General features: G+C 37.6%; 1 protein-coding gene across 22 annotated transcripts in view; it reads right to left on the bottom strand.

The window, feature by feature from the left end:
- Nucleotides 1–17,074, bottom strand: part of cacna1db (calcium voltage-gated channel subunit alpha1 Db) — a 104,008-nt gene that overhangs the window by 82,498 nt on the left and 4,436 nt on the right. For all 22 annotated transcript variants that reach the window (XR_015777541.1, XM_088082385.1, XM_088082384.1 and 19 more), the window contains exons 2-3: nt 16,015–16,486; nt 14,615–14,720 (exon numbers count right to left, since the gene is read on the bottom strand). Coding sequence is in view for 21 of the 22 variants with exons in the window: in XM_088082385.1 (XP_087938511.1) it covers nt 14,615–14,720; nt 16,015–16,486 (578 nt within the window). In the remaining variant the exon portion in view is untranslated. The remainder of the gene's footprint in view (nt 1–14,614; nt 14,721–16,014; nt 16,487–17,074) is intronic.

The following is a 17,074-nucleotide window of genomic DNA, read 5'->3' as shown; positions in this document are numbered from 1 at the left end:
TCAGTTTGGTGCTCTGCTCCCAGACACTTGATGCAGACACATACATGCCCTTTTCAATCCAATCCAACAACATTCAACCAAACAATGATTTAAAATTGTCACATCAGAAGCTGCAGCGAGAAAATGTTTTGTATTTCTACCAACTTAATGACTTAACAGAATCCTCTATTATCAAAATAATCATAAATGAATGTTTTGTTAGTGGTCACTGGTTAGTTAACTAAACATTCAGGTTTGACACACAAACACGCACACTAGATGATAATCTTGAACATACTGCAGTTCCTTTGTTAACAACACCGAAGGTTTCCAAAATATGCTTTAACAAGATCCACACATAAACCTTCTTTTCTGCTCATGGTGTGGTAGCACAGTAAAGACACACACACACACACACACACACACACACGCACGGCGACAGTAGAAAGTGAGTGCGCTTTAACAGACTGTGAACCAACAGGGTAAATGAAGCTTTAAGAACATTAAGAATGGTCTTCTTCACACTATACCACCCACTCTTCATGCCTTTATCTCTCCATCCATACATCCATCCTGCCATCCGTCCCTCAGTGCTGCAGGTTTCTGCCAATCTGGCAAATCAAAACATGCGAGCATTGGGACATTATCAAATGCCCAAAACTCTCATACAGATTTATTAAAATGTAATCAGCAACAGAAGTAATAACAAAATATAAAACATCTTTAATATACACTCATATCCATATCCTCTTTATTTTATACATTTAGTGGACTAATTTTAGGACGTCTATTTGTGTCGAAAGCGAGTGTGTGAGCAGCGTTGTCACTTGATGTAAATTTAAAAAATGGGGAAAACCAAAAAAAGCCATGAGCAACTTGGTAAGAAATTATCCACATATTGCAACAAATTAGTAGATTTAGAAAACTTTTTTTTTTTTTAAAGCCAGGGAAAAATGTCCAGAGAAAAAAGAAAAAAACTTGGGAAAACTACATTTATCATGATCATAATTATATATGTACTATAATTTTTAAGTACTTTTTCCAGGTCCTTTCCTTGCTCCTTCCTATACTGTTACTCAATGGATGGATGATGTGACAGGATTGCTGAGGTGGAACGGACGACGAACGGACGGACATTTACACTTAGGTGTGTATAATCAAGACAAACTTGATGCCTATTATTATGTCTTAAACAGCCATGTACAGGACTTTTTTTGTATTACCATGATTTAACTAATTAATTTTGTGTCATGCGGTCCAAAATTCTGCCCACCCTATGGCGAGGACAGAAGTCGGGTAAGGTAAAAAGTATTTACTGTTGTAGGGATGAACAACATTATGTGTATTAAAGGTCATCATGTCCTCCTAATAAGAAATTGAGGCGGTATTAAAAGGAATATTGGATTTCTCTATAATGCTAACTTATAGCGCTAGTTTCATTCACAAAACAAAACAGAGGAAGCTGTTCAAGTGACATGTGTATCTGTGTGTTTTGATCATAGACTGTATATAAGATGGACAACATGACACCTCCCCCAGAGTGAAGCCAAAACAAAAATCTATATAGTCTATGCTGAGCCATTACCTCTTACATTCTGTCACCCAACAACACAGCAAGACATTTTAAGACACCTATGCACTCCTGCAGTGGTAATGTGTTACCCATGGATGTATCAGGAGACCGGTGTTTTCCTCCAGTTTTTCTTTCTTTTACCTCCAGCTAATACTGTGACGTCACCATGATGTTGGCCCTAAAAGGGTCTACATAAAGGAAAAGCCATTTTTCCTGCATTGGCACCAAACTTTCTCAGGATAACGTCAATTAACAGTCCTGATTCCAATCTTAAAAATGTTCCAGTGTTGTTCACAATCATCTGAAAGATGGCATCAAGCATCGATTTGATCAGAAGGAAAACAGTCAGCATCCTTTAACACCACACACGTTATGTCCTGACTGTCAAAGCCACCTGACCCGGACAGCAGTGGTCCAACGTGGCTGAATGTGTGTCCGCTTCCTCGAAATGTAATACCTGCCTTTGAATAATACAATGAAAACACTGACCACCGAATATGTGCCAGGGATTATGTTCATGTGTTTTTATAACTTCATAACGGGATAGCTATGTATTCATTTAATGAGATTTTTGATTCACAGGCGTGACGTCAGCTATCTTCACCAATAGCCAGAACAATTTTAATAAAAATCCATCTCGGTATCCAAACATGTACCACATACACGCACACACCATCCATGCTTCCCAGTGCCTGGCTGTTAATGAGAGGGCCTGACCTCACATACTGCACACTCACATAAAGATACCTACATCCTTTCTTACACCCGCCCACACACACATACAGTACACACATGCATATAGAGACATGCAAACAGACTGAAGACTCAGATGATTAAAAATCAGATGGATGTTACTGTGTGTGCAGATATTATAGTGTGTTTGACTGTGTATGTTTGCATCACAATACTGCCCTAAAGGCTGACAACTTAGTGGGTCAACAACCAGTCACACGCTGCCCTATAGACTGATCACCAATACAATCAATTGATCGCTTTCCTGCTCTCTTTCTCATTTTACATGCTTTAAAATGACAGCTGATACTCAATACTGTCACAAATGGGATAGCATCACACCAAAACTCTCTCACTTCTGTCTTTCTTTTCAACACACACGTACAAACACACACGCAAAGAAGAAGACACGCCCATATACGCCCACACACTCACGTGCTTGATAGAGCAGTGCTGCTTAGTGTGACTCTCATTTCCCTTCCTCTATAAACCTTTAATCCCTGACTTAGAGAAAAATGACGCAACCTGACATTCTGTTCTCAGAATCACACACACACGCAAAAAAAAACCATGTCATACATCATTGCAACACATGCACATACATATATACACAAGTGTGTGTGTAGACTGTGTGTACAAGCTATGGATTACGTGCAAACAGGCATTCATCCTGCATGAATGGATGCACACAAGCACAGAGACACACACAGTTTGGGCAGATGCCTCATCCTCTGAGGTCACAAACATATAGTCTTTGCTTTGACTGTCTGACTGATAAACAACATGCATGTATAAACACACACACACACACACACACAACTGAATGAAATCACTCCCTTTCGGCTGTTCTGGATTAGCCTGCCCACCTTACAGCATTCAGGTCTTATGATTGCTGTTATACAACTAACTCGAACATGTTTTTGAATTATTGAGGAGAAATGTACAGACAAAACAATCATTACAGTTTGTGACAATGAAATGCCATGTGCCCTCTTCTCTTTGTTTATTTGCTTTGACGGATTGTCTTCACTTTCACGATACTAACACCATAAACATGAGCTGCATGTCTGAACAATATAATCAGATTCAGAGTACTTGAAATCTCCCCAGGGGGAAAGTGAAAGACATTACAGTCTCTGTGTCTTTATACTACAAAATAATAAAAATAACAAGAAATATGCAAGCAGAAAAAATAGCATCATGCTACAATATAAGCTCATTAGTGTCAGAAATGTGCACAAGAAAATGTTAAAAAAATATATAAATATGTGCACAAAAATGTAAATAATACTACAAACTTTTTCACAAAAATATATGAAATATGTACAAAAATGTGCACAAGAAAGATAAGAAATATGTACAAACAAGTGCACAAGAAATATAAGAAATATGTACAAATTTTTGCACTAAACACATAAGAAATATTTACCAATATGTGCACAATATATACAAATATGTGCACAAGAAATATATGAAATAGGTACAAATGTGTGCAGAAGAAAATGTGCACAAAATATATGAAAGATAGAAATTAATAAATATGTGCATAGCACAAATGTGTAAAATATAAACGCAAGATTATTCATTGCATTTAAAAAAGCTGCAATACTACACTAACACAGTTGTTAGAGGTAAAGCCAAAAGTTCCTAAACCTTCTGCACAATGAATCCCTTCAAGGTTAAACCTGAAACTATTAAGAAACAAAAGGAACTCGGTTTGACAGTCATACAGGTTTTATGTGCCGTTAGTGACCTCGACTCATCTGATAATAGATTGAGACAAAACAGTCAGACTTTAAACCTACAAAGACTTGTTCAAAATTGCAAAACTGAAATTACAGTGGAAACAAATTGCCATGGAGATTTCATTTTTGCAGCCAGGTTTATGAAAATCAGTTTTTAATTTGAGGCAAATGAAATTAGGGTGAAGTCTGGAGGTTTTCTGCTGTGTGCTTTGACTTGATGTCATGACTCGGGCGCAGTAAAACCCCCCTGCTGCTGAGTCCGCCTATGGTTTTAATCAGAAAATGATGTGGCTCGTTACCATGCTACAATATCCACACCAGCATTAGCCAAAATATTATTTACCCTTTGATCTCTGACTCATGCTGTTCATGAAGGCTCACCCACATGCAGTAAAAATGGACTCCAAAAATGAGGACAGAATGCAAACACATCCAGTGAGGTTAACTTCATCTCATGATTCTCTGAGGACATTTCAGAGTCTAGAATATTGAAAAAATATTATCTACTTATAAGAGTCTTTTACTTCTTTTCATTGTGAATTATCTATTAATTTAAATGCCAATGCAGTGTAGCACTTACAATACATGTTCTCATTGACTATCATAGCTGCTCCTTTCACTTCATGCCAGGTTTCTTTATACAGCAGGTGCTCAGAGAGAGCTCAGTAATGACTCAACAGCTTCTTACCATTTAAGAAAAAAAATATCATTGTGTGATTAATGACAAAATCTACAGAATCAATGTAAGATATAAAATGCCTCAGACTGTATATTTTATTTTGTAAATCATAGGACTGTTCTGGTAAAACACCAGAAAAACAATTTTACTTTATAGATGAACATGCATTTTAATCTAAATGATAGGATTTTTGTATACTATGTTTCATATCACATCATTATTACACAGAGATTAACACAATATTAATGTTGCATTTCTATGAAAATCTAAAGGATGCCCTGCTTATTACCTGCAAATTAGTAAAAAAAAAAAAAAAAGACATTACAGCTATATTATCTACATGATTATCTTGACCTAGTTGTGTTTGAGTTTATAAACATTAATGTTTAGAGTTAATATCTAAAATAGAAGCAGAATTTACATTAAGAAAAGTAGAAATATATCTATACTATGCTTATTTGTCACACGTCACCATCTTGTCGTCATTTCGCCAATAAAAAAATTAAAAGAAATATATCTATACATGATTTTAAATTACAAAAAAATGATAAAAACTATACATCTACATACATAGGCACCCATTCATACACATGCACACCATACATCATACATTTACACATGACCATGTATACATTATAAATGCCTTGAAAACAACAATATAGAGTTCTGTATTGTACAGTATGATGCAGGGTTGCAGCTTACTCCGCAGATTACTGTATAGTTTTTTCATATGATTTATCTGACAGTTTGTTACTCTATCCTCAGAAAATATGAATACAATCCTTGAAACAACAACAAATCACATAAAGACTGCATTTTATGATCATTTGTCTGCGTTCTTTTTTCACAAACCTGACTGAGCATGTCCACTATAAGGTACACACATGCTTTTAAGCTGTTCACTCAGAGTTACACACACACACACACACACACACACACACAAACACACACACACACACACACACACACACACACTACGTCTCTTACACCTCCTCTCATACAGCAGATTCATATAGGACTCTTATGGGATTATAGGCTGATCAGCAGTGTATGTTAGTCAGATAGCGGTCAAAGGGGCCGTCATAAGTCTGCTAAATCACTAACCGGCTTAATAGGATATTAATCATTCTCCATTCTGCACAGGAAGAGGAGGTGGGGGGAGAAAGGAGGTGGGGTGTGTTAAATAGAGAAGAGAATAACTGAGGAGAGAATATGGAGAGGAAAAAAGTAAGAATGGAAAGGCGTAGGAAGAGACTGAGACAGTTAAGTAGACAGAGGGACAAATTTAGTAATCTGAGAGTAATGGAGAGCTGAAGAGAGAGCATGACACATGAGTGGGAGCAACAAACAAAACAAAAGGTCACAAATAAGAAAACAGCAGGCCTTCATGATCAATTTCAAATTTCTTCCTGCATGTTGTATTTGGGGTGACTTTTGATATCTATGTTGGCATGTAATTCATGAGTAACTTCAAGTTGAGCTGGCAGCAATGACAGAAATGTGCAGAATAACAAAACACATCATATAATTTCATGGCCTTGCACTTCTCCTGTTTGTTTGAGTACATTTCAGTTGCAGTCAGTTATTGAGATTCTAAACTGAATAAGGAGTCTGTCCAAAAATATCTAAGTTATATGTTTATATTAATTGCTTTTGTTGTGTGTTGTTGTCCACATGCTAAAGTGATACGGAATAATGCAAGATAAGGGTGCACAGTTTAATTTTTACAAATATGTTTATTTATTCGCATTTGTGTTAAATATTTGGGAAAAAAGTAATTGCAGTGCAGGTTTTGTAGTTTCACTATTTTTGAGGTTGTTTTTTTTTTTATGTATTACAATTTTATAAATATTTATTTATTTTTGCAGCATAATGAGGAGCACTGTTTTAGTTTCTCCCAATTAATTTCTCCACTTTTAACTTTTAAATGGAATCCTATTCAGGGCTGTATTACCTGTTAACATCAGGTGAGATTCCTTACAAGCCACTACGGCTTCTTTAATCTCACTTGAATACGTTTGTCTTCATTTCTGTTGTATTTCTGCTGTTTTGTTTGTGCAAAAAAACAAAACAAAAAAGAAAAAAAATCTAACTGTGAACTGTGGTGGCCAGAACAACTTTGTGATTAAATCCAATATGAAAATCTTTTTTTAGTCATTACTTGTGTGAAAATTGATTGAAAATAAATATGTTGAGCCTGTAAGAATTTATCATGTAGACAAATTCTGATTTCAGCATTCAAATATAAGCCAGGTGCAACTTGGAGGAGTTCAATTTAACACCTGATGAAAAGTAGCTAAATCAGATACAGAGCATCTCTGCTGTTTCTTTGAGAATAATGTTTTGGGTTTTTTTTTTACAAATGACTATAATAAAATAAACATGTAAAGACATTTGCCGGATGGTACCTCCCATTTGTAAGCTCCTGCCCTGCATCTCTCCACCCGTCCACCAATCCTCCCATCAATCCATCCATCTCTCTCTTTCCCCCTCTCCTGCAACCTCCACTCATTTACTGACGACTAATCCACTGCCCAGCTTAATCCCTCAACCTCTACCCGCACACACAGCTCATGCAAACACTTTCGCTCTCCTCCTGCATTCTCAGTCCCTCATACTCACACACAATCTCTTATAAAACACATACTCAAATACACATGTCAAAAACTCATGACCTGCAGTGACATTTCTTCACTGAAAGCAACCATGAATGGTATATGTTACACTTGTATGAATGGGATGAAAATTATTTTTGTAAAACACAGAAACAGAACTGGTGCCTCGCAAAAAGACCTGAAAGGTACAGGTTGAAATTGGTCGTTTTTTATGAACAACAGGTCAGTTACATTTTGTGCCATTCATGCATAGCTCTCCACCAACTGGGTAGCAATGTAGCGGATGTCAACATTCAACAGACTCAAACCACTAATGCACTATCCACAGCGCCAGCCTGTCGTCCAAATATGGTCACCTCTGGCTCCATTAATCCAAAATGGCAACTGCCAAAATGCAAAACTCAAGGCTTCAAAACGACAATGCACAAACCAATTGGTGACGTCATGGTAATTACGTCCATTATTTCATACAGACTATGGAACTGACAAAATTAGACTAGACTTAATAAAAACTTACAACATTAAGGTTTGCCAACAGCAGTGCACTTTGTCTTCTTTGTGTCTTACTCCTTTTTTCTATTTATTGCTATGTGTGAGTTGTCCTATGTGTAAATTAACATGTGCAAATCGATGTGCCTTTCAATTGCTCCTTGGGGACTAATAAAGTAATTTGAATTGAATTGAATTGAATTGAATTGAATTGAATTGAATTGAATTGAATTGAATTGAATTGAATTTGAATATGAATTAAAACCATAGCTGGCTATTTACCTCACTAACACAGCAAACTGCCTTACTGACAGTCTGTCTATTACCATCACTCTCTGTCAAATTAAAAAGTATAGGTCACCTATGATTTGGAGTAGAGAAAAACATTTATTACAGTCTGTAAGACATATCTCTCATTAGACTATTAGTAGAAACAAGTTCTTTCAGAGTAAGAACTGAGGATATCAGAAGATGGAGAACTTGGGGAGCCACAAACACACCATGGAACTCTTTGAGATGTTTGAGAACGAGCTCAGGCTGCTTTGCAGCAACCGCAACGCCCTCAAGCTTGAGAATGTAGCCATAAAACTGCATTAAAAAACAAGCTCTCAGCAGAGAGGAAGAAGAAAAGCTTCAGAGTTCAATCCATGAATGTCAACAAAGTGAACAACGTAAAGATGGCCATTTCCTTACCAGCGCAAACACCTGGTCAACACCTAGAGGTCAAGTGTGCTGCTGAATACCAGTTGTTTGCTCAAAATGGAAAAAAAAAAAGAAACGAAAAGTTCTCTCTGAAAATATGATGGAGCTCAACCACCAGCTCCAAATAGAGAGGAAGCTGAGGACCAAGGCAGAAGCCAAAGCAAGTGAGGCTGCTGACATTGAACAGATGAACTTATACGGAAACTGGAGGAGATGCACAACATTTCAGATGAGCATTCAGTTACGACCCAGATGCTTGATACTGAGCTTAAAACGAAGGTAGAAGACCTACAGTAGGAACATTTGCAGCTAAACCAGATCTCTCAGAAGGACAAAGAATTATGGCCCAGGAAGAGGCTGACAAATCTGAGGCGATCAAGGTTGCAGAGGCACTTTGCAAAGAAGTGCTATGCAAAGGGTCCTCAAGGTTTCAAAGTGCTTTGATAATGCTGACAATGCCCTGCAGACACTCAACACACTGGAGAGAAGCACAGAGAACATGGCCAGCAGGTACACAACAGAGAAGAAGGCAAAGGATGATCTCCAACAGGTGACTGTGGAGCTACTCCAGAAGCAAAACCACCTGAGGGACCAGAATGAGACAGCCAGCCTCAGGGACTTTGAGATCCTGGAAGCTCTTTGCCAAGAATGGGCTGAAATGGAAAAAATCTCCAAGGTGCATTCAGCTATAAGGAAGACTCTTGCAACCAGGCTAATGGATAGCGAGAAACAAAAAGGTCTCTGCCACGACGTATTGCAGCTCATTCGAATTCTCGAGAAGGAGATAGAGTTGAAGGCTCAGGCAGAAACTGGCAAATTCGAGGCCATTGAGGTTGGGGAGGAACTTTGCCAAAAAATGGAGAGTTGTGAAGTTTGCTGAAGAACCCAGAAAGGTAATCGCTGCCAAGACAGTGACACCCAGAGGGAAGTGAAGACCTGCTAGCTAAGCCCTTTATCTGTCTGTCTTTACTCTTGTGACTTTGTTTTTGTCTTGCATTAAAAAATATGAAATCTCTCAAAAATACATAAATAATGGAAAATAAGGACAAATTCCTCCCTAAAAAATAACAAAGTGACAGAGCCACTGTTTCCTAATCCTAAATTCCACTGTAAACATCTAAAATCTTTTGACTTGAAATAAGATAGCGTAGATCAGCCCTTCATGATTATTGGTAACCCATGCCTAAACATCTAACTGATATGTTACCTTTTCCAAGCAAAGTAGCATATACGTTATGCATATGCATGCAAATGGTTCCACACATCACTTGACACAGTTTACCACAGTTCCCTACATTATATCACTGGCTCACCACTGTGAACTCAGATTGTGGGGTGGTCTTTTCTCTGACAGAAGGGAAATACGCTGCCTGCTGTTTAAGGCATTACTCTGAAAGTTACCCCTCCACCTAATCTCTCTTTTAAAAATCAAATCCATTTCTCATCACACATACTCACTTGAATTTTTATCCCTTGAAACGCCTCAGGTGAGTACTGAGCTTGGTAAATTAGTTTTTAGCTTTTTTTGCACCAAATAAATGGAACAATTTACAAGAGGGATGTGTCTGTAGATCATTTTAAGTGTTTGATAGATAGTATGGTTATTGTACAGTGTTCCTGCCTTGGTTAATTCACAGACATGGTACTTATTGTTTTTATTTTCTGCATTTTATTGTTTTTTTTCTGTTGTTGCTGTTGTTACATATCCATGGCTAACGGCAGATTTGTTTGCTATTTAACTTTTTCATCTTTTTTTTTCACTATTTTTATTGCTGTTTATGACTTTTGACCGACATTGCTGCTAGTTATTTGTTTATGTGGAATTCATCGTATTATTGTGATTGCTATCATCCTTTGAGCCCACTAAAGTAAACTCAGGGCATTGCTGTTAAAGACCTTAATGCTCGGTCAGTTTCCCTGAAAAAACAACGGTGTGATTATGATAATGATATCAGGTGCATTAATAAGTCATCACAGTCACATTATTCATTTATATCAGATCGAGGGCAAAACGATCAGTTCCTGATCAAACACACAATAAGCTGATCACTGCTGCTGTTGTCTTATAATAGGTTGTGTTGTGAACTATTGTTTACCTTCTACTCGTTTTCTGTCCATCTCTGCATGGCACGTGGCACACAGGAGCCCGCAGGTCGACAGATAAGCATGAGTGACATGACAGTTGTCAGGGACAGGATTATATCAGAGATATACTGAAAAGTGAGAATGATGGGGTCATTGTTTATTAACTTTAAAGTGATGTAATTCATAAACTACTTAGCAACTAAGAGGGATAATACCACTTGACTTTGCACCATTGTCTGATCAGCTGTGATGCACAAACTGCCACTGCTGAGGGTATAGCAGTGATACAGCAGCAATATCCCATTATGCCTGCTTGCTGCTTGACTTAGCACTTTGTTAAGTTTTCTGTTTTCTGCTACAAATAATAGTGAAATGCAGTGATTTGTACTATTTTTGATATTAACTATTATGAACTAATATTTGTATGTTATTTGTTTATTTGTTAGTGTTTATAATGTGTTGTTCATCACATGATAGTTTATGTAATTTGTAAACAAGCTGAATTTTGCAGCAGTTATTAAGGTTACTGACCTCTGAAAACCTCTGTTATTGTCAGATTAACAGTACATCCTGAGGGTACTGCCTTTCTTGTCACAATACTGTAAACTGATATGCTCTAAGGTGGAAAATTCATTGACATAATTCTTTATTAACCAAAACATATTTTTCTACATTGTATAAAAAGTAGTTATTATGCTGTCATAATTCACACAACATACATCAACACAAATATAACTGATAGGCCACGAGTAGCCCAAAATATCGACAGACTAATTAATCTGCCAGGTTCTAATCTCAAGTGTAAGCATTCATATTTAACAGGATAAAACATACAAAAGTGCCATTTAAGAGCGATTTAAAAGATGCGTCATAAAATCTTATTAGCTAAGTAGCAGACACCAACTGACTTAATAATCTGGATAATTACATCACATTACTGGATAAGTTCATGTGAGGACTTCTTTTAGCTGGTGTAGCTGTGTCCCCCGACTGTCTATTTCTCTTCCTCTCTCCCATCAAAAAGAGCCGATCAAATAACACCTACACACTCTCTAAAAAAGTATGAAGCAGTAGGAAATACTACTGTGGAGAGAGAGTCAACCTGTGTTTCCCGCAAGTTGAATGAGTTAAAAAAAAACAACATGTATGTCTTCTGTAGAATGTATGTTGTTAACGGTCTATAACTATATATAATATCCGCACACAACTATGGAGGATATATATATATATATATATATATATATATATATATATATATATATATATAAGCATTTTGCACTTTGAAATTTTGCAGAAGAAAAATGTTTTTTTATTGAAAAGCTAAACATAATTCCACCTAAGTGTCATGCATGAAATTAAATGTCCTTTCACACATTCAGTGGTTGTTATAAAATGTGCACCTACCAAAGAGTGAATTTATGGAATGGACTTAATTTCATATGAGGAAAAAATTCTGTGTACAAAATCGAATGAAAGATCAACTACCAATTTCTAATATTGCAGAATATTAACAACCACAAAGAAGCAAGGACACTGTATCTCCAGCACATTATACAAAAATCATAATACTTTTTTAAACAACTCTGATTAAATATTTACTGTGACCAAACAAACTGTTAGAAAGGAAAAAATAGCAATTAATGACAAATTGCAGATGATTCAACATCTCATCTCTGAAAGCAGAAAAGAGCAGCTGGACATGTGACTCTTACAGAGATGCAAAAAGCTTCACAAACATACACACACACACACACATACTGTACATTGTGCAGTGAGTGATGACTTGGACAGCGTTAATAATCCCCATCTGTTGAGGGAACATGCTACGTCTCTCTGTGTCCATCTCTAACTATACACACAAACTACTAACACACAAACACACACACACTCACACACACAATCCCCTATGAAGCTAAAAAGGTCTCTTGCTGGCCTCAAAGAAAAAAGCAAATGTTTGCACTGCATGACAAAGTCGTCTGAGGACATTGCCATACTTGCAGGATTAAACTACTACCACAAAATTATACTGCTCTTTTGGCAATAAAATCTGTGGTGTAATGACTTTAAATGAAGTGCGTAAACCCAAAACTTTATCAGTGCACATCCTTTCCCATAGGTATTAAGAATTTAATCTTAATGCTGTTTCCAATTTAGATATGTATTTGTTCTGTCTTGTTGTGTTTTGACTACAAAAATCTAGCTCTAAGGCTAAACCATCTTGAAATAATAATAGAAGACAATCAGAACTAAGCCTTTGAAACACCAAAGTTACTCAATAACAAACAAACTAGTCAGCAGTAGACAGGCAGCTCCTGTGTTCAGTGAGGTAAAATTACTGCTTTTGTCAATGGAGTCTGGCTTCAGAGAGAGCATAGATGTGTTTGTCTGCCCTGTTGCAAAGGGCTGTCTGATGGGCAATATTAAGAATACGACTAGATTGGATTATACTGAGTTGTGGCAGAGTTTGTAAGTAATTGATAAAAGTGATCATTTGGGAGGTAAAGTATTCCTTTAAGTAAGCTTACCTTTCATACATTTTTAAAAATGATACCAGTCCCATCCATGAAGGTGCAACAAAACTAGCAGGACATTGCAGTGAGATATCAATATCAATCAAGCCCAAACAGTAGACGGCAATGCAGATCCAAAAAAAAGGTCTAATCAAGCAAGGCAAGTGAAAACACCTGTCCAACAAACCAGAAACAATCTTTACTACTTACAATTACTACAGGACACATGAAATCAGCCAGAGCTTGCTCTACCACTGACAGTGCAAACAGTGTGGGGACAGACTTGGGAACACAAGCTGTTAAAATGTCAGCATCAGTTTCAGGGTCCTGGTATTGTGCATACTGGCTCACTGCCATGACTTACTGCCACACTTAAATAGAACAGAGCCATCGTTAATGTCAATAGTTTCATCTGTGCTTCACCTACTATGACAAGTCCAACGCCTGCTGTGAGATCCTCTGAGTGGAAAGTAAATTTTTGTTTAATTTTGTTTTGTTTTGTTTGTTTGGTAAAACTTTGCAGATTTACGTTTGTTGATTTTCACGATTTGGGCATACAAGGTTTTCACAGCAAAACATTACAAAGGTTAAATAATATAATAGTATAGTTTTTCTATAGTCAGATTACACTGTCATTATATGGGCATCAAAACAAGCAGGTTTTCATCTCTCACTGCCTCTCTGTCTTTTCACCTCAGTGCCGCTCTCGCACCATGGGGAGCTGCTGCGAAACGCAGAGGGATGACCCGCTGTGTGTGTGGAGTGTATGTATGTGTGTATGTGTGTATACCAGTAATTGTGTGTGTGTCAACAAAACAATGAAACCCGACACATACATCCAAATATTGCCAGGAAAGCCCTCTGACGCAATCTGCACGTCAAGCCGATCACACGCATGCAAAGGTGTTTTGTCTAGCCTTTGTGTGTCATCTGGCTGATGACAAATAGTGGCACGAGCAGCTAGCGGCACAGTCCACGTGCGAAAAAACTCATCTATCTGCATGGTTTGCTACCACTAGGGTTGAATAAGAAAATATAACAGCATCTTTTATTGAAGCCAATTCAAGTGCTGTGGCTTCAACAACATGCAACACCAATACTGTTCTGAATGTTCGCACTGCTTCTCACCAGTAAACTACAGTAAAAAGACACTTTTTGAATTCAACTTTGGCTGAAACTCGGCATTTCCACAGCTTTTTACTCCTGCAGATAGTATAGACCAAAAGCATCACTGCAATGTGTTCCTCTCATAATCCAATTTAGCTCAACACACACTTTCTAACAACAAAAAATACACATTTTTGGCCAATGTGTTACTTCTGACCTGTAACCAAAGCCTTGAAATCCCTCTAACATGCTGATGATCTGCACCATCACACAGTATATCCTCCTGTGCATTTTACAACAACACAATATCTACATGGCAGTGGTGTGTACTGGGGGATGTATAACATATGTCAGCAAACCCCAGTTTATCAGATAGATTGTGTTTTCCAGCCACTCACCAGTTCTTGGTTGGTTGAGTTGGAGTCGTCTCCGGGGAAGGGGATGTAGATGGCTAAGGCCACACAGTTGGCAAAAATAGACAGCAGTATAAAGATATCAAATGGTCTGGAAAAAAGGAACCGTTAAGGAATATGGTTATCTCAAAGAGAGACATTAAAAATATATAATGGTATCAGTGTGTTTGAAGTTAGTGAATCTTTGGACATAGCAAGGCTTCAATTATATAATTGATTAAGTTGATGACAGAGGTGTGTTGTCTTGTCTTGTCAAGGAACTTTGATACTTTTTTTCAACCTGGACACTATTTCTCCATGTTTTTGTGTAAGTGAGTAATGGAGACAATAGTTTTGGAAATTTGGAAATCCAGTATTGAGCAAGACCGCTGCAACCAGCAACAGCAATCAGGCAGGAATGTAACCACTTCAGGCATGTGTGCTCAATCAGTTTACAAGGTGTAGTTTTTTTTACCACTGATAGGCTCAGATTGTTATTATAATGGTCTGACAACATTACTTAACGGATCCCTACAGAGAAAGACCTTTTTGTTAAGGAGTAAGATCCCTTTTGTTTGACCAGAAACAGCCCAGAAATCTCTATTGCCAAACCAATCAGACTCCAATTAAATTAACATTAAATTTAGTGTGTATAACCAGCATATTTTCAAATTTAACTGGGTGAATTGAGAGCTTTTTTAACCAAACTACAGTTGATGATTGTTGGAACAGTGAACAGATGAGCCAAGAAGGTTTTCTGGGAGTTTTACTTTGTTTCTGTTGACTTTGAATAAAGCTTGTTTTACAATTATAATTGTAATGTTCATTTAAATGTAGTCTGGTGGGTTTGGCAGTAGCTATTTCAAAGTTTCTGGTTAAACAAAAAGAATCTTACTGTTTAACAAAAAAGGTCTATCTCTGTAGCGATCCTTCCCATAATATTGACAAATACTTATGATAAAAATCTGAGCCTGTCAGTAACAAAAACAAGGACTTTTAATGGATGTAAATTGACAGCGCGTACATGCTCCAAGTGGTTACATTGCAGCCTGTATCATGGCTGCAAGCAGAAGCATTCTTGCACAATACTGGACCAATTTAAAAAAAAATATTATGTCTATTAGACAATGTACCAGGATCCAGGTAAAAAAAATATCAACGTTACCCTGCAAAGTCCAGCACTTGAAGCCTGAAGGCCGTTCCCATTTTAACAGTTGAGTTACGGTCAATTATTTCACCATCAGATTGAGTTAATTTAATGAAACAATAATTTATCAATCCCCCACCATCCACCTACTAAGCTACAAAGAACTTTATATCTATACAAACACATAATCCATGGAGACACCCCAGCATCTGTCATACATCCATTTAACCAAAACCTCTGTCTCGGGGCTAAAGGATACTTCCACTCCACCAGGCTGATGCAGGCCCTGCGGATCGGGTTGTTGAGGGTGAGGCAGAACAGAGCTCTGGGTGGCCTGCTGTTGGTTGATCCTCCCTGCTTTTTGCTTTTGGCGTACTGCTGCCTCTTTCTCTGCGCAAGTGAGCCCACAGGAGCTGCTCCAGTGGTGCAAACTGAGGGCCGTGAACTCATGTCGGGCTTTGCAACATCGCCGCCCTGTGCTTGGCGAGCAGCGCTAATGGCAGCATGCCAAGCAAGGACAGGGCTGACACCAGTGCCAGTGCCACCAGGGTTCTGGATGCCACTGTTGGCCCCGAGGAGGCCAGAAGAGGAGCCGACAGGTTTGCCAGTGGTGGACGGGGCCTGAAGGGGCTCAGGTGGATGGAGCTGGTGCAGATGGGTGTTGCTTTCTGACCAGAGAGCTGAGGCGTCAGTGGAGAGAGTCGTCCTTTTGTTGCTGGCATACTGTGCCCCTGGAGGGAGAAAGTGTAAAACACAGACAAAATGGTTATAACATTGTGAGACTGTGAGTGTGAGTACAAACATATGCAAACATCATGTTCCCCATGCAACAGCTGATGCTGTGTACGTGTATTTCAGGAAACTAACTTGTTAATAGCTTTTCTTAGTTCTTTTTATCCAAGTTTTTAGTCATAGAAAAATTCATTCTTTAGCACATGGATCAACGGAATTTTTCTTGTGCTTTACTAAGACGCCTTTCACAACCATAAATTTCTGAAACCTGAGAAAATTGGTTTGATTTCTTTTGAAACATGGGGGGAAAGGCAACGAGCCACTGCAATTTGCAAAAAGGATTAAAAGGTGACAGGAATATAACCTGACAATTAGCTGTGGGGGAAAATGGGAAAATGTTCAGAAATTGTATTTATAATTCCTATAATTACATATTTAAAATATGTTCCAGAAAAAAAAGATACTTTTTGTATTTAGTAAATCAATTCTTTAGCATTTAATTTACTTATGGGAATTTTCTTATTTGTTTTTGTTTTTTACATTTACTCTTTTTTTGGGCGTATTTTCAGGTAACTTTTCTACTAATT

The sequence above is a fragment of the Plectropomus leopardus genome, chromosome 9 (assembly GCF_026936395.1).
Source record: "Plectropomus leopardus strain MGB_pleo_1.0 chromosome 9, ASM2693639v1, whole genome shotgun sequence".
In the NCBI taxonomy this organism is placed as follows: Eukaryota; Metazoa; Chordata; class Actinopteri; order Perciformes; family Serranidae; genus Plectropomus; species Plectropomus leopardus.
Note: the sequence above shows the minus strand (reverse complement) of the source record. Positions and strands in the feature narration are given on the sequence as shown.